Here is a 24,489-nt window from a genome sequence, read left to right as displayed (position 1 = left end):
CTCTTGATTTCTTCTCTGGCTGTTTTCCACAAACAAGGCAAGCTATTTGGAAAGGCTTTTGCAGCATTTCTCCCCTGCTGTTCCTGAGAATGGTGAACATATAGGTCGATACCTCATTGTATGGACAATGAGAGCAGCCCCAATGCTTTTGTATGTTGCATATTTTCTTATGAAGCTGTTATGGGAGAGCACAAAATGTTCTCATTGCTTGAAGAAAATTCACAGACTGTCATCTCCCTGGACACCACATAATGCACTGCTTCATAACAGCAATGATGTTGACAACATTTAAAACTTTCAATCTGCATGCAAAGTGCCTGTTCAAGACTTCACCTCTACAATCACTTATCTGAAAAGAAGCATATGTCTAAGTGTCCATGTACACTTTTAATTTCTTCAGATGAAATTAAATTTGGCTGGACTGTGTATGAAGAAGCTATTTAAAAAGAAGCCTGTGTCTGAACTGACTGATGGGTTCGGCTCCCCTTTAGTTCAGGGGGAGGTTTAGTGCTTGTCAGCAGAGCTGCTTTTATGCCTCTCATCTCTCATCTCACAAGTGCTTTCTCAGCCTGCTCACTAGTCTCAGCTGTTGAGACCAGAAAAAAAAAGCACTACTACATTATTTCAGCCTAGTCTCTGCATTACTTCTGAGTGGGATCTGAAACAAGTTTTTTTCAAAGTGCTCACAAAGCAAGCCATAAGCTATAGGAGGGCCAAGAAATAATCTGCTTTATGGACTGAATCTGAAAGGCAGGCAGGGGATGGGTGTTTGCATAGAGGTTTGACGCAAGACGAGGAAAAATCATCCACTCCCACATCTTTATAAAGAAGAAAAGGCGAGGGACATACGTCCAGAGCAGCTTTCAGATTCTCATGACAGGGAAAGTTACAACCAGAGGCATCATTGTCCTGCTGCAATTTGCTATTTCATTTATCCAAGGGAACTTCATTGGATTCAAATAGGTAAGTGTACCTATAATCATTCCACCAGAGCAATAAAGAGGGATAGGAGATGAGCATTTGCCTCAGTTTCAGCACCAAGGAAGGTTCTTAGGAATCCACCAAGAAGCAAAAGTGTGAAGCAGCTGCTGTTGGTGTTTGCTGCTCTTTCAGCAGCTATAGAGTCTGAATGCAGAGCCAACATGTGTGTGGAGAGTCAATGTGGCGTAGGGGTTTGAGTGTTGGACTAAGACTATGGGAGACAAAGTCTAGAATTGATGCTCAGCCACACAAACCTCCTGGGTGATCTTGGGCAAGTTACATTATCTCAGCCTTAGAAGGCCACCATGGCACATCACCTCTGAATAAATCTCACAGGAATATCCTAGAGTTGCCACAAGTTGGAGTTGACCTGAAGATGTATGACAACAACAAGAGTTTGTGTGCAGTTTCTAAGCTTGCATTGCAACCAAGGAACCCAGAGGTACCACTGAAATATGACCCACAATGAAACTCTAAACAACAACAACAACAACAACAAAAATCAAAGCTACTGCACTTGCACCATATTCACTGTTATTTTTATGGTGCCCTGCTATAAGTCTTTGTTGGCTTCTTGGTCAGGAAATTATATGTTAAACAATGCTAGAGTTTGGGCTCCTGGTATCTCATGCGTGCTTCCCAGAGTCTCAGACTACTGCCAAGAACTGTGAGGGGACAAGCGGAGAGAAAGAGTGAGCACAACCAATGGAAGCACTGAAACAGGAGTAGAGGAGGAGGAAGGGATACTAGGCAGCAAGAAAAGGAAGGGGGAAAGCAAGTACTGACCAATATGAGCTTTCAGAGCAGAAACAGTATTCTTCAGTACTCTGGACAGATCTTCTCCCTGGAGCTCCCTTTATAAAAAAGAGGTAGGTTTCTAAATGTATTCATTTTATGAACATCTTGCTTTTCCATTAAGGAGCTCAAGGCATGGAAAGTACCTCCTCTTATCCTCACAACAAGAGACATTTGACCAAGAAACTCTGGAACGCTGAAGTTTCTTTCTCATTTCTCAGTGGCTTTGTTTTACTGACAGTCCTTTTACCACCTGAGTTTGCTACTAGAAGGAGTGACAGACAGCATTCTGCATCTTTAGCAAGTGCAGAGAATGCATGCAAACTCCATCTCAACAGAGTAACCTGGATATCAAAGGCAGAGGGAGCAGTGGAAGAGAAAGGGGTGCCAATAAACGATTTTGCTACGGCAAAAGTGCAGATTAAAAAGTCATGTAATGTGAATTAATAAAGCATATAATTAAAGTCATTAAGAATATCATAAATGTGCATGCAGTTCTTTAGAGAAAAACATAATGTAAAAGAGAAGCACAGAGCAACTCAATTTGAAGATTTTATGTTGAATTTAGAAGCATGTAGAACTTTTCTTCCCAGCGTGGTGTAGTGGTTTCTCTGTTTGGCTAGGAGTCTGAGAGGTAAAGATTTGAATCCCTTCTCTGACATGGAAACCCACTGGGAGACCTTGGACCAGTCACACTCTCTTGTCAGTTTCAGAGGAAGGCAATGGTAATATATCTTGCCTTAAGTCAGATTTGAAGGCACACAACAATGAAAAAGAATTACTCTTTCCAACAATATAAAATGGAGTTGAGGCTTCTGATGGTTTCAAAAGAGGAAACGGACAAACAAATGGATCTGGCAATATGAAGATTGAATCCAACCCCCTGTTTAATGCAGGATCTCCAGTTAAAGCTACTCCAGCAAGTGGCTGCTTCTTTTTGAAGACATCCAGAAAAGCAGACCCCACTACCATCCCTCTGGGCAGTTGGTTGCATTGCCAAGCTGCTCGTAGTGTCAGGAGGTTCTTTATGGTGTTCAATTGAGATCTACTCTCCTGTGGCTTAAAACCATTAGATCCAGTGGGTTAAGGGAAGAGCAACAAGGATGACAAGAAGTATGGCGAACAAAAGGTATGAGGAAAGGCTTAGGGAGTTGGGCCTGTTCAGCTTGGTGAACAGAAGACTGAGGATGGATATTACTGTACACTTTAAATAGCTCAAGGGCTGTCAAAAAGAGGAGTGGGCAGGTTGTTCCCTGCTGCCTCAGAGGGTTGAATTAGGTCTACTGGTTTTACGTTGCAGGAGGCTAGATTTCAATTGAACATTGGAAGGAACTTCTTGGCAGTAAGAGCAGTTCAGCAATGGAGCAATTTACCTAGAGAGGTTGTGAGGCTTCCTTCTCTGGGTGTCTTCAGGAAAAGGTTGGGCCTGCTGGAGATGTTTTAGCTGGAGATCCTGCACTGAGCAGGGAGTTGTACCTGATGCACCATGAGGCCCCTTTCAACTTTGGGATTCTCTGATTCCATGATTCCATGTATTCCAATAGGCCTTCCACATTCAGTGGGGTTAGGGACACAGGACTCTCATGAAAGTGAAAAATCACAAATTAAAAAACGACTATTTTTTAAAACTGTGAAACACCTCTCTAGGTCCTCCGGAACAACTCTGTGGTCAACATCTGCTGGAGAGAGAGAGTAACTGGAAAGACCAGTGTTCTTTCTGCATCAGGGAGCATAACAGAGGAAATATTAGATATTTTGTCCAATTATGGGAATTTCCTTCTCTCTAATCTTAATTGTGAAAGACAAGAACTTAGCAACCGACAGGGTTACATTTGAGTATCTATCCTCTGATATAACTTTGATATAAAGCTTATCCCATCGGCCAAGTAGATGGTTTAATAAAGGAGAAATAAATTGTTTGTGATGCTGATTTTAAAAAATCAAGATAGTAAAATCTGCGACATAATTACAACCTCCTGCAAACCACAAAGGGCAACATTGATGGGTCTATGGCCTGTAATAAGATTAATTGGTTGGTTGGTTGGTTGATTGACAGACAAATGCAGTGTCTATTTTAGTCATGCTCCCTAGAAGTTTTGACTCCCTTTCCCCATTGAATTACAGCCCCCTGTACTTTTGGAAGTATAGTTTCTTCTGCTTCACACCTTTGTTATTTGGGACACTATTAGAGAAAAATGGGCCCAAGTGCCTGCATGATGTCAGGAGTGATGGTGCTGTGTACAACCAATTTATGTCAGTAGAGGGCTTGGGCATTTATGTGGTGTTAGCAAGATTACAAACAAGACGTGTGCATCAGTCAGAAATGAAGGGGCACCATATCCATTTACTCAGCCAAAGTAACAAAGGGACTGCCTTAAACCAAATCAGACCATTGTTCTAAGCTAAGGCTAAGGATTAAGGACTAAAACACCTAAGGACTGTCTGTAATGAACAGCTGTAGCTCTCCAGGGTTTCAGAGAGGAGTCTTCCCCAATAATACCTGAAGAAAGTGGCAACTGAATCTGCACTCTTTTGAATGCAAAGTATGTACTATACCACTTACCTCCATAGGTATGGGATTGTTACACTCTTTGTGCTCTTTGCAGGTTCCAGAAAGTCAATGGATCCTGGCATCAAAGGAAAGATTCACCACAACATGAGATTCACCTGCTCTCTTTTTATCGTGGGCTTCTTTTCTTTGGCACCTTCCTTGTGTTACAGCCAGATTGATCCCCTCGATCTTGGCCAAGCTGATCCCCAGTGCTGGGAAGCCTCATCTGCCATTTTGCTGGAGATGAGGAACCCAGATATTTCTGACTCAGTCAATGGCTTTTGGGACTTCATGATCTTCCTGAAGTCATCAGAGAACACGAAGCATGGGGCTCTGTTCTGGGACTTGGCACAGCTTTTCTGAGATATCTATGTGGACTGTGTCCTTTCCAGAGCCCATGGTCTGGGGAAAAGACAGCTTGGTGAAAGGCAACTGCAAATGGACATGTTTCCCTCTTGGATCATAAGACGTAAGCACAGTTATTATTGTATATTCACCATGCATGGATGGTGTTGCAAGAATGAAGTAAGAGCTATCAAATATTGTCAGGATAAAATGTAATGATGAATTAGGGCTCTTTGGGGTATTGCATTTAGCAGCATCGAAGTTTCTGCAGCATGGCACTTCCATATCAAAAGGCAATATTGGATGTCTGAAGACTAGGGCATGGAAATGATAGTGTTGAAACTAATTTGTTTTCATTTTTAAAACAATCCTTTAAAATTACTAAAAAGTGCAGAAAATGGCTAGCCTCCCACCTAACTCCCAAAAATAACAAACTTTTAGTCTTTCTTTACACAACATTGGTTGGAATTCACAATTGTTGTTACAAATGTGTAACCTAGGACTTTATCACACAAGGCTTGAAAAGTGGAATTAGCGCAGGAAAATAGCATCTCTGGCCTTATCACACAATGCTGCGTCTGTCCTGTAACTGGTCTGTAGTCCACCTGTTACTTGAGTGCTCCTTTTTATTGGCAGGCAAAGTCCATCAATGCTTCCAAGTCATGCTACTTTTCCACTTTGGAGCAAGTGTGGTAATTTCCTCTTGAAGTAGTTCTGATATGGAGGCAGTCATATGGTATGAGGGGATGTGGTTCTGCTCCTCTCTCATTCCCCCTTGTGATTCCCAAGTGGGCATTTTTCTCAGTTTCTTTTCTTTTTTCTTTTTTAAACTCAGTGGATCGGCATGATTGTGCAATTGTACAAAAATTAAAAATACAGACCTAAAGGCATGCTGGGAAGGGCATAGGGCAGGGAGGCAGGACTATAGATGCCAGCATGTGGAAAGCAGAGGCCAGGACAGAAGCAGCACTATTGTGATTTGGAAGAGCTGTGTGATAATGATTGCCCCCCACCAGTTATGTTTGTGTTTCCTGGACTAACATGATTGGGGCGCCTTATGAGTCTGGTGTGATAAAGTCTCTACAGTTATGCATTCTAACTGATTCATATTCATGATCCCAATAGTATTCAATACTGTAGGGGATATGTAGGAATGATAATACTCCTCCAATCCTGACTTATTGGGCAGCAGCTATGGCAAGTGACTAGAGTCTGTTTTCCTGTTACTAGGGCCACAGAAAACGGATGTTCCTGCCCCTTCCAATGTGCAATTGCCAGTGCAACAGTCAGACGCAGAATACCTGTCACAAATGGGAGTGTATCGAAATGTCAGTCTGCTGAATCCTGATCAACCAAACAGGCTGCCATTTCTCATAATGCCTGCTGCCCAATGAGTTCAGATGGTAAGGTGGTGGGCCAGGAGTCTATGCTCAGTTATGAAACTAAGGTAGTTGCGTAAGTAGCTGGTCTAGATAGAAACATAGCATACAAGTATTTAATTATTTAAATAATGACTTCCAATATTGCTTTAAAACATTTTAATGAATCAAGGCAACAAATTACTTTAACAAATTCTTTCCAAAGTTCTGCCACATATATAATTTTCTGTCACATTCCATGCCATAGCATCTTCCCGTGCCAATGTTGTTCAAGTCTGAGAGATGTGTGGGGATGATGCATGCCACGAACTCTTCTCACATTCCCTGAATCATCTGTGCCACTGGGATAAAGACAATATGCACTAAAGAAGGTCCCACACAACTAAAAGTAATGCCACAATAGCTGCAAGTGAGATTTAATTGAAGTTACCGTAATCCCAAATATTTATGTGGTTGAGACTGGGCCGAAAGTCCCACAGAAATCACTGTGACTTTAAATTCATCACAGTTAAGTCTTCTGCCTTGCTTTCAGTGAGGTTTAGTTAGGACTTAACTGTGCAGCCGAGTCCTAACTGTCTGAGCACTCTTTTGACAGAACAACGAACAGGATCATAACATCTAAGCAAGGATAAATTAAATCCTGATGCTGGGCTGCCCAGAATGTGATTGCTAGGATTGCCCAGATAGGCATAAGTGACACAGTCTCATAGGAAGACTTTTATTTAGTAAGGATGGGAAGAATATTTTAAAATGTTCAAAATTTCTTAACTGTTGCAAAACCCTGGCAAGAATCTTGGACTGATAAGAATCTGCACAGATTGGGACTTATTCTGCACAAAATTTGAAATTTAGTTTGCACAGGAAACATACTTTTTCTATACCGAAAATAATATTTATGTGCAGAAATATTATTTTCTGTACAGAAAATCCTGTATCTTGTGTAAAAAAAACCAAACCGCTGTGTTTTTTTTAACAATAATGAAAAATGTGAATTTTGCGAGCACAAGTCCTAAACTGTGAATACTCTTTTTGCCTGCATGGTTTTCTAAGATTTTGTCACAGCTTCAAGAATATTGCTAACATTGCTAAAGAATATTGTTAAAATTGCTCAGCCATTTCAGCAAAGCTCCTGCCTCATCCACATTCTGATCAGATGGTCAGGGTGGCTTAAAGTACATTGAGCATCTGTCTCCTGAAAGTAACACTCCCTTACCTCATCTGAGTTCCCATCAGATGTTTTAAAGGACAACACTTATAAGTCATGTGGCTGGGAATGGGGGGGGGGAGTTGTAGTCCAACACAACTGAAAGCACTGAATTGAGAGAGTTTGGTCTATCATATCAAATAATCAATACTTAGAAAGTTGAAAATGACGTGAAATAAGAAACAGTATTGATCATGTCAGGAGAAGTATAGTTTCGGATACACTAGAAATTTATTTTCATGTTGCTTTCTCCCCAACATCTAGGCACGTTTTCGCAAATTCAGGTGACTCCTATATGGAAGAAGAAAAAACAGAATGAAGACTTAATAAGCATCCATGTTCACAAGAGGCAGTCTGCTTTACTCACAAGAATTATGGGACATGTACGAATGAAGAAGGAACGAGTTTAGGATTATACCTGTTGATTCTTTCTATTTTTAAAAAAGAAATACCATTATATTGTGTTTTTTGCTCTAAATTTTATTTAAACCTGTTTCTCCTGGAGAAAGAATACCTGTACACTATGAGTACAACCCAGTAAAAAGTCCATCGTGATTTTACATCCCATTAAAATTAGCAGGATCAAAATGATTTAGTATTAACTTTCATTCTATCCCCCTCTCCGCCTCCAATTATTTCTTTGCATCTGGAGGTTGGCAATCAATTAGACATTGTGTGGATGTTTAAGTTTTCAGTTCTGAAGCCTTGTATTGATAAGGACATTGCAGATTGGGCCCAATGTGAAGATGCAATTTGCATGAAATTTGCAGAGATTATTTATGGGCACAATCTGCCTCTGACCAAACTCCAAATCCCAGGATTCCAGGCGATGCAACCATGGCAATTCAGGTAGTCCCAATTAAAAGAAGGTGTTTAACTTCAACTGGACTGAACCTTAAAATTTTGTTATTGAATATCCTTGCAACAAGAGGCTGGAACAAATTTGGTATCTATGATGGAATGAAAAGATTAGAATACCAAAGCCAATGAACCTTATTGTATAGAAAGATTTCCCCATAATGCAGCATGAAAATCAGTTATCACAGAATGTTCATAATCCCATCTGATTTAAAACCAATTTCTGAATTACCTTTGTGAGTGAATATGAAGTGGCTATCTTCTTTATCTTGGGCAATCAAGCAATGGGAACGGACCAGTATCACCGCCTTCATATTCCCTAGTTGGCAAAGTTACTTGGCTGATGACACTAGAGAGTGACTTATAAACATGCTCAGCTGTGGAGAGCAATCCATTCTTGTGGTCACATGGCTGATCTACAGTGGGAAGAGGGAAAGGAAAAGAAAAGAAATGGTTATGTGGCATCAATGTTCATTTCGGTGTACAAAACCTATGCTCATCTTGTGGAAAGCAAAGCATTCTCAGTTCCATAAAGAGGACATTCTCATCCAAGATCATGATCCCAACTTTATTTTGTGTAACTCAAAGAATGGTTAACCAAGGAAACTGACTTAACTCTTCCAAATTTGAGCCAATTTCAGAAGGTAGGCTGATTTTATTACACTGACCTTTTCCTCAAAACGGCTTCCCCTTGCCCCCAGTGTTGAATTCAGGCCCTGTAAGTTGCCTCAATGGCCTTTTTAAAAAAAAACATTTTAAAACATGCAGTTGGTGAAGATCTGTCCCACAAATATTTATTTTTATTTATAATAACAAAAACAATTTTATTATTATTATTATTATTATTATTATTATTATTATTATTATTATTATTATTATTATTATTAATAGTAGTAGTAGTAGTAGCAGCATAAGATATACAAAGTGACTGATGGCCGAAGCTCCTGAGATGGGAGTGATGAGGGGGAAGTCTAGCTGAAGCAGATTCTGAAGTAGGTTTTAAAGGACTTCTTCTGACAGGGTAAGTGATGGTGGCCCAGTGAAGAGAGGAGGAACATGGTTTAGGAAGGATAGCTCACCACAATGCCCCTCTATGAAAGCAATTCCAGTATAAACAGGATTTCTGCAAAAGTACAGTGGTGCTTTGGCATGGTTTTCTGTCATTTTGATGTAGCCCTGTAAACTTTGTTGGACTGCAGGTCCCCTCAACTCTATCCAGCATAACCAATAGTCAGGGATGATGGAAGCTGCAGTCCAACAATATCTGGAGGTCCACATATCCTTGGAATAGAGATGATACACAATGACTTCCTAGTGGATTGTGCCCAAGCTATCAACATACTGACAAGATAATAGATCCTGCCATACTTGCTATCACGATATTCTGCATATGCTTGGTAATACTGGATGATGGGATCTGCTACATAATTGGTAATGATGGGGTAGACAGGTTGTTTATCTTCTTTGGAGCTGGCTAATGAGCAGCTTCAAGGGGAGGAAAAATACACTGTGAGCTATCAAGATCAGTTTGGTGGGAATGCTTGGTATGGAGAAGAAAGGAAGGGGGTAGAAGAATGTTTTGCTTTGAAGATGAATGAGGGGCAAGAGTGCAAAGACATTTGAATCACTTGTTCTTTCAATATATTTTGTAACTCACAGGTATTTCAGCCCTGACAAGATTATTACACTGTGAACAACTTTAGTTTTCTCAACAAAGCTTTCTGAATCTGCTGAAGCTTGTATTTTTGAACTGACGTTAGCCAGTACATGACACACACTGGCAGTGTTAACTATTTAATCAGTATGAAATACCTTCTGAAGATCAGATGCTGCTGGAACATTTATGAAGTCAGAACATATTTACCTGGTTGTACTTGGAAGGACAGGGCATCCTTCAGCTTCCTCACTAAGTGCTGCAGTTCTTCCTCTTCTGTCTGCCTCTTGGTGAGACATGTCTCCATTATAGGGGAAGAGTGAGAGCTTAAGGTCTTAAACCTAGTACTTAGATGGTCCCCGATGTGTTCAGGCTTTTGATCTCCAGAACCATTTGTAAGAGGAACAGTTCTCCCATTTGGTTTTTTGCGATGTGCAACTTCAGGACTGGTATTTGGGAAGAACTGTGACTGCAATGAGGCTTCCGGTGATCTGGAATTTCTGGTGAGTGGGCCAGTCTGTGGTTCCTTCAAGAACCACTTCTGTTCAACTGAGGGAGCTGAGCAATCCAAAGACTTGTACTTCAAATATTTCATATGCTTCACCTTTGATGGAGGACAACTGGATCCATTCTGAACATTCTTTTCCTTCAAGGATTTCTTGTTATGTAAAGTCTGTGTTGTAAAGGAAAGATAAGGTGCAGAGAGAGGAAGAGAGAGCAGAGGGGAAGGAAAGGAAGGAGAGAGAGAGAGATGCAAAGAAAATAATTATATTATCTATATTACAGAAAAGAGTTCTCAAATAGTGTGGGGGAGAGTATTGTTGGGTACTTCATCTAAAGGCCAAGGGTGCAGCTAACACTACTGAGTCGAGTCTAAAATTATCCAGCAGCACCACTGGCAGGGAGGTGTGTGTGTGTGTGTTTGCATACAAATATGAAGAACATATCTAGTGCCTCTTAGAGAATTAGATTCATATCTCTTTGATGTCTGTCCTGTTTCCCCCCATTGTCTCTTTTTTTTCTGGTTAATTAGATAATAACTGTTGGGTGCTTTGGACTTGTTTCCATATTCCTTTAGCATTGGCCAAGCTGACTAAAGCTAATAGGAACTGTAGGCCCATCTCCAGAGGGGCAGAATTTCCCCACCTCTATGCTAGAATTTGTTCTTGAAAAGTGACTTCTTACACAATGCATCATATTCATAACCTGCAACATTTCACAGATGAAAACTGAGACAAACATGGCCAAGCAACATCAGAGTTTGGTTAAGGAAGCAAAAGTTATTAATGGGGAAGAACACAAAAGCTAGGAGAGCTAGCAGCAGTTGGCTTTTGCCTGAGCCGACTGGGAAGGGCAGGACTCTACCCCCTCGTCCCCTCTCCCTCTTGCTGGGTTAACTGAATGCTTATTGTTTTGGCACTTTGAACTCAGTTTGCAGCAGTAGAGGTAATCTGAAAACAAAATGGGAAAGCAGGAAGAGGAGAGAGAAACTGGAACCTTTTAAAATCAACTGGAAAAGTGGGGCATCAGAAGGTTCACTGGGGCTGTCTCTGACAAATTAAGTAAGTTCATACATATAATTTCATCCACTAGTCTATTCTTAGCAAGATTTTGAATCTGATTCGTTCTTTGTGGATCTTGATGTAATTCTCTGTGAATTGTCCCCAGGGCCTTTTGACTCCTTTTGTACCTTAATTTCTATTCCCATTTTCTGGAGCTCCATCTTGAGGTTTTCCTGGTTCACTATCAACTCATCAAACCTGGCCCCCAGTGCGCAGTTTCTCTCTTCTTGAGCAGAGTGAAGGACCTGCACTTGGTTCTTCCATTTGCTCACTTGCTTCCTCAGGTACCTGCACAACATTCAAATGGCACAGCAGTGATACCAAATTAAAAGAAAAATGTATGAAAGGCAGCTATAACAAATATTGACCTGGGCATAGTGAAGCCAGATTAAGATTTCCTGAGGGTCCCATGTGGTGAGAAGATTTTCCAGAGAGCCTCATTGTCTGACATTCAGCCTCTCAAGATACCTTGAGGCTGCTCTATTGGAAGGTGATTTTGGTGAGGCTCTTCTTGAGGATTTATCAGAAACTCCCAAGGGACAAAGGGATTCCCCATCTCCTGCCAGTGAACAGACTGCTGAGAGCAAATAACACCAGCATGCCACTGTTTGCATTGGATCACAAGCCCATCAACCTATGAAGTGCTAAACAGTTTGGCTTGAGATGCCTCAGAGCAACCTTCTTCAATCTGGTCTTGGCTGTGCAAACAGTGGATGTGGAGATAAAGATTCCCTGGCTCTGAAAATGTAAACCACTTTTTGAGTGTGCTCTTTTTCTACTCTTCAGATTGATGTTCTTCCAAACTATGAGCTTTATCACACTACCGAGATCTCACGGGAAAACGGGATTTAAATGAGAGTTAAATTAAATTTGAATTTAAACAGAACCCGCAAATTCGGGAAGTTTATCACACCGAATTGCTGCTAAAATGAAATGACATGAAGTTAAACAAAGTTAAAGTGGAGAAAAACACCACTTTTTTACTTTTGGAATTTCCTGAAAGTAAAAAGCTGATGTTTTTCTCCAGTTTAATTTTGGTTTAACTTCGTGTTATTTCACATTAACAGTGATGTCATGTGATGAACTTCGGGCATTTGCGGGTTTTCTCTAATTTAACTCTCATTAATTTCCATAATGAAACTTCTCCAGAGAGGAGAAGGCTGAGGCTGTAGACATCTTCACACTCACCTGTTCTCATTCTGAAGAGCGTTGATCGATTCCTGTGTTTTAGCCAACTCTACCTTAACAGAAGAAAGCACCTGCAAAAGAAATGGAGAAGATGGGAAGTACCTTTCATTGCAATATGAAGTCGATGACAATCACACAGAACAAGAAAATGAAGGCTAAGATGCTGCAATGAAAAAACACATGAGAAACAAAAACTGCAAAAAAAACCCACAACTTAATATAACCCCAATATAAAATACAAAAAGACACACAATAAACATCACATATATGACAAGTAAATTGTGGTGGAGCAAGTTCTAGTTATGCCATCATAATTCACCTGCAGGATGCCACCCCATGTGTTTTGACTGATAACTATGCTACAACTTTGAACCCAGTAGCAGTCAGAATGTAACAAAATTATGGAAACCACAGTCTGACAGTATGAGACAGCCAGAAAAGTCATCCACATATGGGAATCTTTTTTTAAAATTGCCCTGTAGCACTTTACAGGCTGATATATTTATAACAGCTTGGGTGTTTATGAACTAAAGTCCATTTCAGCAAGTACAGGAAGTGTTATTCTCAATTGGTAGAAATAGCTCTATCTTCTGAACAAAACCCTGCTCTTACACCTCATCATGAAAATGACCTGGGATACATGAAGTGGAATCCAAATTCTGGAAGGGTCTATCAGACTGGTTAGGTCCCAGTGAGGGACTAGATGTCTGCCTCCTGGGGACCAGTGTAGCTAGGTATGGACAGCCTCATCACCAGAAGGGTGGTCCATCAGGTGACAAGTCGATCACAGTGACTACAAACACAATGACAATATGCAATACTTGTGATCTGCAGCCATGGAGGCACTAACCCACACTGATGATTTCCCACTTTTATACTTACATACAACCAGATAGGAAAATATAAACATTACAATAAATGTCATTTAATTTAATATTTAATTAAATGCCAGATGTATATAAAATGAACACATTGACCATTAATAACAAAACTCCCTGGTGATACCACAACCATCCTAACGTTGCTATATCTGTGGCGAGACAGAAACAAATGTCTTTATTCATGTCCAAAGAGAATCAAACTTTTTTATTAGTTCTAAGTCAGTCATTTCATCCTTGCTCCTCCATTTGAAACTCCATTTGAAGTAACCCCCTCCTTGAATAACTCTTGCCAAGAAAACCCCATGATAGGTTCACCTTAGGATCACCATATGTTGAGAATGAGTTGAAAGCATACAACAGCAACAGCTTTTATAAATTCAGCGGGACTATTTCTGAGTAATGACGGATCTTCAGTCTTGGTCTGAGAAATATGTGTGTGTGTACGCATGCGAGACTGCCTTTAAGTCACCTGTCGACCCCATTAATTTTATAGGATTTTCCTTCAATTCTTTCCTCTGAAACCTAGCCTAGAGCCCCTGGTATTTGTTGGTGATCACCTATCCAAGTCCTAAACAGGGCTGACCCTGATTAACTTCCAAGATCAGATGGGATCTGGTGCCTTTATGGTATTTAGGTGAGGGACACTGTTACCTTGTATTATTTACCTGACTGGATATTATTTCTGGGCTGAGTAATCTGCTGTTATTTTCTTTCTGCTGTGCTTGGGATATTTGGCCATCTGAAGATTTGCTCTGCTGAAGTTCTAAAGTATGTTCAAGTTTCAGGTCAGATGGTCCAAGATCTCCTGAGGAAATGAGCTGAATGGGAGCAGGACTGCAAAGAGAGAAAGAAGAAGGAGGAGGAGGAGGAGGAGGAGGAGGAGGAGGAATTATATCATATACGCAACCATGTTCCTCAGTCTGACAACTAGAACATATTCCAAAGATACAATGACCTGGATAGAAAGAATTATACAGCTACTTCCTTATGTCAAAGAATTGCACGGATTTCAAACTGAAAATCTTTCACATGTATTTTGTCACACAATATGGTGTGTTCATGTGTTTATGCTATTCCACGAAAGACATTCCTGCAGCCATACTTGTGTGCATGCAAAACCTTCCAACTAAATTGCCTTGGAATGCTGGTGGATTCTCCTTTCTTTGGAAGACTTTAAACAGAAGTTAGGCCCAGGACCAATGGGCCTGAAGTGGCATGCCGCCACCGATACTAGGGTTCTGGAGTGCGCATCAATCGCACGCTCTGGAACCGTAGTCTGTATAGGCAGTGACATCATGGTGGCATCCCGTCCACGTTGCTGCGTGTCGCTTATGTCACCGGTGTGCCAATGGCAAATTCATGACATCAGCCAGATGCCATAAAAAGAACCTGCTTTTTGCAGGTTCTTTTTACTCCGGAGGGACACCGCACAGTTTGTCTGCTATGGTGCCCCTCCGAAGTTAAAACTAGCATTTCCAGCCCTTCGTTTTGGGGCAGTTTGTTTTGACCCTTAGATAACTTTCTTTGGGAGTGGAGTGCTTTATTTATATATCACCACACCTTCCAACATTTCACAGATTAAAAATGAGACGTATGTGGCCAAACAATATCAGTGTGTGGTCAAGATGGACAAAGGTGGAGGAAGAATAGACAAGTTAGAAAAAGCTGCAGTAGATTGCTTTTGCCTGAGGCCACTGGGAAGGGCAAGGCTCCTCCTCTCCTCTCCTTTTACCTCTGCTGAACTCATAGAATTCAAATTGCTTTTGCACTTTGAGCTCAGTTTATATCAAATGAAGTAAATTGAGGAGAAAGAAACTGGGACATTTTGAAAGCAGCTGAAAAAGTGGGGTGACAAAGAATTAATACAAGACTGGGGGCCCCTTCCAATTTTACAATTCTATTATATTACCTGCACCCCTTTCCCATGAGACCAATTCTGCTTTTTAGTTAATTACATGGAAACAGTAGACAATTTTAAAAAGTGATGTAAAAAAATAAATAACCAGGGATACATAAAGAAAAAATGCATTAGAGGCACAGTACATATTTCAGTAAAACAAAGCCCCATAATAATAATTTAATAATAATATAATCAGACAAAATTATCATATAATAATAATCATTTAAGGTGGAACAAGCCTCTTTGTTGTTTAAACATTTTTATAAATAGGCAAAGGCATTCCAATTTAGGCAGGAATTGGGGCAGTTAAGAAAGACATACATTGAGATGGTAGTGGAATAGCATACCCTTCTGTATTTCACAAATCAAAAACGGGACACATGTTTCCAAGCAACATCAAAGCATGGCTAAAATGGGAAAAGTTATTAATGAGGAAGCATACATAAACCAGAAGAGCCTGCAGTAGGCTCAAGCAAAACTGCTGCTACATCTCCTAGCTTTTGTGTCCTTCCTCACTAATAAATAACTTTGCCATCTTGATGATTCTTTGATGCTGCTTAGCCCATGTGTCCAGTTTTCATTTGTGAAACGCTGGAGGGTATGATGTGGTTGGTACTTCCAACCAACGAAAGGCAGATGTTGAATGTTTCTCTTTCCAATTTTGAAGTACAAAGATCTAAACATATCGTAACAATGCTACTCAGTGATGGCGTACTTCTATCTAATTGCCTAAGAGGTATGCATGCACTCACACACAAACACCCTCAATACAGGTAACTTTAGTCCCCCAAATATCCACTATAAAATGAGGTACTTACAGTGTTTGGCCTGGGGCAGAAAAATCTCTGTTACCTGTCATCCCCAACACCTTTCTTCTCAGCGCTTCTTTCCTGTTGCAACGTCCTGGCAGCAAATTGTTTCGGATCATACGGAAAAATAGCTTGAGGTTCTCTTTTGCTGACACCTGTTCAAATGACACAGTCATGAAGAGCAGAGGTGACTAATATCAAAAGCCCTGACTAAAAATGTTAAGGCACCAGTAGACAGTACAATTTCTCTATTGTCTCTTTTTTCCGCCTTGCAAGTAAACAGTGAAGCGACTGTTATTAACGGCAATATGCCTATGGGGACAGCAGTGGTGGAGGCAGGTAGTTAAGATTACCAAATACATTTCCCTCTTGCCTTCCATGAACCCATTCCTGGCTAGATTGACGACTGTTATTCTCAAGGTAATTTCACTATCACCCAAGTCTGAAAGAGCCAATGATGCTGGATAGGATTTCCCATATCCGTCTGCCTCAAAAGATGTACATCAGATTAGTTAAGCAGCATCCAAATGAACACTGGAATGAAGATGCCTATCTGCTGCACACAGGGAAATTTTCTTCTACATGTGGGCCTGCATATGGATTCGACGTAGGTACACTGGGGATTATGTAGAAGATCCCAGTGTAATTTCTGAAACTTTTATTCAGTATGCTTAAGTGACAGCCTTAAAGAGTGCTATCCAAAGTTTTTCCATGCTGGTTGCAGAAATGGTTGTACTTTCCCCTGCCCTGGAAAGAAATGTTTTGTGTGGGGTAGAATAATAATAGAATATATGATTAGACGATAGCATCTTTAGATTTTTGTGATTTTGTTTTGGCTTTTGTGGGTTTTTCTAGAACATGGCCGGAAAAACCCACAAAAATCTATGGATGCCAGCCATGAAAGCCTTCGACTTCACAATAGCATCTTTGTTTTTCAAAGGAAACTACCCTACTTTTACATAAAGCAATCTATCAATCGTTTGAAAGCCAACTTACTTAGGGAAGCCTATCACTAGACTATTCAGAAAAAGTAAAGGAATCCATTGCTTACTGGCCTGCAGTGTTCTACCACAGGATGCGACTTCTTGTGGGGTTTGATGTTTTGTCCAGTAAAGAAACAGACTTGGCAAAGGTCAAAGTTTAGGCATTTCAGACAATGATACCTGTCCAATAAATAACAATATAGATTAAATGTATCAGTGGGAGCTTAACAGCAAAAAACAAAACAAACACCTAAGTTCTTCCATGGAACATCCATGAGTAATATTAACACCAATGTTTTTTTCCCCAATAGGTTGAATAAAGTGAAGGCATTTCTATGTGCCTCCTTTCACAGCAGACTGCAATTCCTGGGACAATTAATTTTTTTAGTTTTGTGAATGACACTAGCTGGATTATGTGTCTGTAAACCCTTAACCAGTGTTTTTGTGTATACAGTACTTGAGTCTTATGGACTCATGGCAGCCCCATGAATTTCAAAGGGTTTTCTTAGGAAAGGTGAACTCAAATGTGGTTTGACATTGCTTTCCTCTGAAAGATAGCAATGCAGCACATGATATTCCTTGGTGGTTTTTACATCTGAGTATTCAGCTCAAAATCCAGCTATTTTCCTGGATTGGTCACTGGTTGTCTTAGCCACCTCAGAGAAGTACCAACAGTCAAAAGGAAAGAACAAGAAGAGTGCTGTAGTAGCTATTAAGCTATTAAAACAAGCAAAGCAACAAAAAAAAAACATCAACAGCCAATTTAATGTACAAGCGAAGGGGCAAGATTGAGGGCACATCTGGTACTTGACTTGCTGAATTACTGTAATGGGTTTATGCAATGCCAGGCTCATAATATGCTAGGATCAGAGCTTTCGAAAGGTACCTTTTGAATAATCTAGGATTGGATCTTGGAAAAGTTGTCCTTTGGAGTATGGTTCCCAGAATACCCCAACTTTGGGGTGATGTAGTAGAAAAAACATATTTTTTTCTAAATTGCAGCTAGGATCTTTACATAACTCTAATTTCTTATCCTGCGTTTACTTTAGACTTTGAAAAGGCATTTGTTTATTATCAAGCCTTTCACTTCTGCAACTCTTGATGTGTTTAATAGAAGGGAAAAAAAATGTGAGAGCAATCAAGCTCTTTATTGCTACTATTACTTCATGTCTACTTCATTATTAAGCCTCTCACTTCTGCAGCTACTCCTCCTTCCTGGTTTGGATGTCTTAATACAATTGTTGGCTAAAGTGCTATTCACAAATCTCCTACAAACATAGTTATAAAAGGGGTAACACATTCTCCTATAAACTTTGTAGACATACATTGTGCTCATAATGTTAAATATGTTATAATTATTATAATTGCATTGTTGTACTGTTTATCTTCCAATAAGGTTGTGACAATTTGCTATAAAAGTAACTGTTGCTCCAGTAGAAGGCTACCTGGTTGCTAATTATATTATAGAAAATCAGAGCTTGGCAAATATGTTTTTCATAGACATCTCTTTTTTCATAGAATCATGGAGTTGGAAGAGACCGCAAGGGTCATCCAGTCCAGTTTTGTTTGTTTGTTTGTTTGTATTACAGTTTACTTAATACTTCAAACTATACTGACCATGCTGAACAAGGGATTCTGGAAGTTATAGTGTAAAAGAAAAGAAAAGAAGAGAAAGGGGTGGGGGAGGCAACTTTTCCAGCTCAGGTTAAGACATCTTGATGGCAGCATATGAGGGCCATTTGGTGGGCCTACAGATGTTGTTGGCCTGCAAATTCCATCAGCCCTAGCCAGTATAACTTGTGGTGAAAAATGGTAGGATTTGCAGCCTAGAAACATTTGGAGGGCTGCATGATTCCCAATCCCTTCTATAAGCAGCTTGGGGGGAAAAAGTGTCTTCTTTCATCTCAGCAAGCATTGCTGAACCACACTATAGAAGAGGGCCTCCAACCATTCCTGAAAAGCAAATAACAGCAACGTTAGCAAGCCCATTATATAATGCAATGCACCTTAGTCCAGTGATAGGAAAGCTCTTACAGACATTACATTTGGCCTGGTGGGTGACCATTTCTGTTGCTGACAACCTGTAGAGGGTGGGGAGCCAGAGGAGGATTGCAGGTTCAGACTGGAGCCAAGCCAAGAATCTCTCTTCTCCAATGGCTGAGTTCAGAACCTGGAAGAGAATTCCAGTTGTTTCAAGGACTCTTTTGCTCTCAGGCACCACAACAAGACACAACGCAAAGTCTAGTGTGTCATTAGGATTGTTTTCTGGAATAGAGAGTGACCCGCTGGTTTCCCACCATGTGCCTGTCTTGAGGTGTCAACTTCAATTGCAAATACTGCAAGGCAATGGTTTTCAAACTGTGTGGTGGGACCTCTGGGAATGGGGTGAGAGTTTCTCAAGGAGCACAGGAGACTTGGAGGCCCCGATCCCCCCCATCCTCCACTTCCCAAACTTTTCCTGTCCTGAATGGGAAGAGAAGCTGTTTCCTTATAATATGTTGAAGTTATAGGAATGTGTGAATGAAAAAAACACACACACACTAAACAAACAAAATAATTTTTATCCATATACTATGTTGAGGAGGTGAGGCACAACATTCACATGTGGATTACTGGGAGCCCTGGTGGCACAGTGGTTAAATGTCAGTATTGCAGCCACAAGGTTGTGAGTTTGATTCCCAGGGGCTCCAAGGTTGACTCAGCCCTCCATCCTTTTGTAGGTCAGTAAAAGAAGTACTCAGCTTGTTGGGGGCAATTGGCTTACACATTGTAAACTGCTTAGGGAGTGCCAGTTCACTGATAAGTGGTATAGAAATGTACTTGCTATTGCTAAAGGAGGTCACAAGGACAAAATGTTTGAGAACCACTGCTGTAAGTCATTGTGGCTTTTGCATTGATTTCTATTATGGCTCTGTCTAGCTGTACAAAAGGTGGTGTGGATCCTTTCATCCCAGACAAGGTAGATCAACACTAGCAGTCAATACAGAAAGCATGTTTGGTTCCCATTAAACTTGATGGATACATATGATGTGCATCCAGCACACATGTCTACATGCCACAAACAAGGCCTGCAACTGAACCACACTTTTTTGCTTTCCCCTTGACAGACTAAGAAGTTAGGGTTTTGTTTTAATGCCCACTTGGGAGTGTTTCCAGAAGAGGCCATCACCGAGACACTGCACCACATCATTCATGGGATTTTATTACTTATTTTTATTATTGATTCATTACCTCTGAGGCAATATACAATAGATAAAAGCACTTTAAAAACATTCAGTAAATAACTAGATACCAAATCAAAACCCTCAAAATAACTCTAAAATCAGTTTTTAAAATAGCTTTTATTAAAAAAAAAATAACAAAGTGCTTTTTAAAACATTCCATAAATAACTAAAACCCAGATCAAAACCTTCAAGATAACTCTAAAAACAGTTTTTAAAATAGAGATAGAATTCAAAGATATAGCCATGTGAGTCTGTAGAATCAGTACATAAAGAGATCTTGTAGCACCTTTGAGGCTAACTGAAAGAAAGAAGTTGACAGCATGAGCTTTCCTAGACTTCAGTCTATTTCCTCAGATGCATTTGTTGGAGTAGAAGCCAGACACAGACATGGCATATATATGTCTGTATCTGACTACCACCTCACCAAATGCATCTGAGGAAGTAGACTGCAGTCTACGAAAGCTCATGCTGCCAATTTCTTTCTTTCAGTTAGTCTCAAAGGTGCTACAAGATCTCTTTATATACAGTTTTTAAAATAGATTTTCTTTAAAAAGAAATATCTCTAAAAATGTTTTACAAACAAACAAAGCAGACATCCTAATTTTAAGAGCCAAAGGCTGACTGAAAAAGCACAGTCTTCACTGCCCACCTGAAACTTAACAAGGATGGAGCCTTCCTGACCTCCCTTGGGAGAGAATTTCACAGTCAAGATGCTGCTACAGAGAAAGCCCTGTCACCTGTACCCATCAGTCTAGCCTCACAAGGTGGCGGACACATAAAACAGGATCTCTGCTGATGATTTTAGGTTTTGAGCAGACTCATTTGGAGGGAAACAGTCTTTCAGATATCTTGGACCCAATCCCTTTCAGGTTTTATAGGTCAAAAACCAACATCTTCAGTTTTACTCAAAAGCAAGCAGGAAGCTAGTTGAGTTCTATAAGACCGCTGTTCTGCGGTCTTTAAAATTCACACCTGATAACAGCCTGATCATCACATTTTACACTATCTGTAGATTCTGAACACTTTTCAAGTGCAGCCCCACAAAGAGTGTACAGTATTATAGTAGTCTAATCAGGGGGTGATTAAGACATGAACCACTATGGCCAGATCTACCCTCCCTAGGAAAGGGTGCACCTGCAGTGCCACCCAAAGCTAGCCAAAGGCACTCCTGGCCACTCCTGGCATTCCAGGAGCAATACTAGGTCCAAGAGCACCCCAAAGGAGTGAGTCTGATCCCTCAAAGGGAATGCAACCCTTCTCTAGAACTGCCTCTGATCCCACACCCAGATCTCTTCCATTGTATTTCCCCAATCCTTTGCCATCTTCTTCCTTACCAGAAAAAAAAAATCTGTTTAGGAAAAAAGATCGAGGAGCTGCACTGTGCCTTTGGAATGCCAAATTGGTCACACTTCCCAGTCTGGAAACTTTCTTAATATCTACCTGTCTAGAAAGCAAAAGAGTCCCTTTTGAATGAGAAACAGCCAGGTGGAGTTTATTAATATCAGGTTATTGGGGGTCTTAAAGAACCCTATTACACCAGAAAATATTTCCGCTTCTAACAAACGGAGGTTAAGAAAACAAGTAGGTAGATTTCAATTGTTCAAACAATGGCCTGTCCTATGCATTGCCTTTCAGAAACCAGCAGCCTTCTGCAGGTCCCACTATCAGATTTTATTTTAGACAGCATGAAATCACCCACTGTTCTTTTGCATTTTTGCAAGCCTGGGGAGTGGTGAGTTTACAATGTAACTAAGTATATTAAACAGTGTATTCTTTAGTTCCAAAATTACTTCTACTGTAATTACAACATCTTGTTTAAGTTGCTGAGCCGGATGTGGAATTGAGTGTTTACTGTGCCAAAGTTTTTAAGAAATAGGGTCTGGATCTACAAGCTCACACACCTCAAATAGTGTCCAAGACTGAACTCACTCAGACTTGTTTCTGTGTACAGTGGACAGTACTGCAATGTAAATGGCTTGATATGGCTTATGTTTGGTGAGGTGAGGTTGGAAAGAACCCCAGCAGTGATGTTTAGCTTCCGTCAAAGCCCATAAACTGAGAAGACTCATAGGATGGATCATGCAAAATGATTCTTTATTGTACTGGAGACCACTTGGCTTGATGACAGCCAAGGCTTTATGGGATGAAGCTGTGTATTAATTGTTATTGCCAGTACACAATGTGTTCTAGAAGTGCATTTTCAGTCAATGATCTGCTAAATGTAACTCAGACTCAATCTCCCTGTTATAGTTCCTCTGACTTACCCCACTGAAACAACTGCGTGCTGCAGCTTCCACATGAGACATGTTACTGCCTTCTCCAACAACTGTCAGGAGCTGTAGTGGAGGGAGAAATGCACGTTAGACTAACCACATCAATAAGAGAAAACTGCAATCTTAATGATTAATTCAAGGCAATAAGAAATTGGAAGTACAGTAATGGGGGCAAATGTGGCTACAAATGTGCGTGTACATATGTGTACTTCTCAGAGGAAACAGGACGAGTAATCTCAAGAATTTCAGTGGTGTTTCTCCCATCCTTCATCCCTTGAAGCCTGAGGGTTGTTCTCCCTTAATATAGCCCAGCCTTGGTGAGCATGTGGCTATTCAGATATTACCAGACTTCAGCTTCCATCTCAGATATTTTGGGCTACAACATCCGCAGTCTCTTGTAATTGGCCATTCATGGATGGAGGTGGTGGCAATTGCTGGCCAACCAACTGGAGAGGTTTTTAGGAGATCTACCTTCCCTCCAGTTCTTCATTGTACCAGAAATGAATTACCTGAAGTAAGTCAGTGAGCATATTCCTCACACTGGTTCGGGTAATGTGAAAGGTGCTCCCAGAACCCCTTCTTGCGCATGTTGCATAAAGCTGAAAAAGAGCTACCAACACCAGATGATATCAGTCAGAATCTTCACAGAGTTGAGGAAATGATTTTCTAACCTATATTTTTGAGTACATTGAGAGTTCTTGTAGCACCTTTGAGACTAACTGAAAGAAAGAAATTGGCATCTGAGGAAGTAGACTTTGGTCTAGGAAAGCTCATACAAGAGCTCTCTACATACTGATTCTTACAGACTAACATGGCTATTTATAATAAAATGGACTAAATCCCTTCTTATATAGTTCCAAACCCTTGGAAGAAAAGCAAGATGCAAACATTTTTCATTGTTCCATTCTTTATTTACTGCTTTTGGATCCCACTTGGAGCTTGAAGTGATGCTCATTGTTTTCCTCACTAGACCCATTTTATGCTCAGAACAGCCTCATAAATAGATTATGCCAAGACCCGACTCCAGACCATTCTGAGTGTTTCATGGCTCTGTGGGGATTTGTATCTGACTCTTCCCTATTGCAGTCTGACCCTAAAGCAGGGTTGGGGATCACAGAGCCCTCCAAATGTTGTGAGACTGCAACTCCCAGTAGCTCCAGTGTTAGCACAACTTGGATTCTCCACATTGTTTTGGGGTACAGATATTTTGTTATGTTCTGTTATAATAGCAGTTACACAGAGGCCAAAAAGCATGAACCAAAAAAAGTCATGGTGTTATTTAAGTATACTTCTCATAAGTGGTCATGTAAGACTTAAGGCCATTACTTAATGGCTGTGAGTATTGCTGCGTCCCAACTCACAGCCTTTCCCCAGATTGAAGCATTAGGAGGAACTAATTCTTGACAATAAGAGCTGTTTGACAGTGGGACACACTCCTTCAGAGAGGGATGGAGTCTCCTTCTTTGGAGGTCTTTAAACAGAGGCTGGTCAGCCATCTGTCAGGGATGCTTTGATTGAGAGTTCCTGCATGGCAGGGGGTTGGTCTGGATTGGCCCTTGTGGTCTCTTCCAACTCTATTCTATTCTATGATTCTATGTTCCTGGGACTCTAGGTTTTTGGGTAACACTAGACAGCACAGTCAGTGTTGGAGATGATGTTAACATCATCTGGAGAGTTGCATGATTCACACCCCTGCGCTAACCACTATATACTTTTGACTTTTTTTTTTAACAAACCATGAAAGGTAGAGCCAGTTAGTTTCCATTGCCTTGTGCCCATTTAACTCTTGGATTGTGTTCCGACCTGCCCATTTGCTTACCAATGTCTAGTGATCAGTATAAGAAAACAAAAGGATATGGAAAGAGAAGCTGTGCAACTGTTACCCCCAGAGGAGATCTCCAG

The 24,489-nt window shown here is 40.6% G+C and overlaps 2 protein-coding genes across 2 annotated transcripts; one reads left to right on the top strand and one right to left on the bottom strand.

Moving 5' to 3' along the window:
* Positions 1 to 855: 855 nt before the first annotated feature.
* Positions 856 to 7,665, top strand: FAM237A (family with sequence similarity 237 member A). Its single transcript, XM_042458183.1, is given in 3 exon segments — positions 856 to 963; positions 4,383 to 4,796; positions 7,520 to 7,665. Coding segments are annotated over 2 exon segments (546 nt in total). The 5' UTR covers positions 856 to 963; positions 4,383 to 4,396.
* On the bottom strand, positions 7,020 to 19,191 carry DYTN (dystrotelin). Its single transcript, XM_042446173.1, has 9 exons — positions 19,097 to 19,191; positions 17,159 to 17,270; positions 16,117 to 16,262; positions 14,064 to 14,232; positions 12,518 to 12,588; positions 11,458 to 11,617; positions 9,978 to 10,440; positions 8,346 to 8,529; positions 7,020 to 7,546 (listed from the first exon to the last, which is right to left on the bottom strand). Exons 1-8 carry the CDS (start codon positions 19,153 to 19,155, stop codon positions 8,378 to 8,380), a joined length of 1,332 nt encoding a protein of 443 aa, XP_042302107.1. The 5' UTR covers positions 19,156 to 19,191; the 3' UTR covers positions 7,020 to 7,546; positions 8,346 to 8,377.
* Between the last annotated feature and the right edge of the window lie 5,298 nt (positions 19,192 to 24,489).

This window comes from Sceloporus undulatus, chromosome 1, assembly GCF_019175285.1.
Source record: "Sceloporus undulatus isolate JIND9_A2432 ecotype Alabama chromosome 1, SceUnd_v1.1, whole genome shotgun sequence".
In the NCBI taxonomy this organism is placed as follows: domain Eukaryota; kingdom Metazoa; phylum Chordata; class Lepidosauria; order Squamata; family Phrynosomatidae; genus Sceloporus; species Sceloporus undulatus.
The sequence above is the reverse complement of the archived record's forward strand: the minus strand, read 5'-3'. Positions and strand labels throughout refer to the sequence as shown.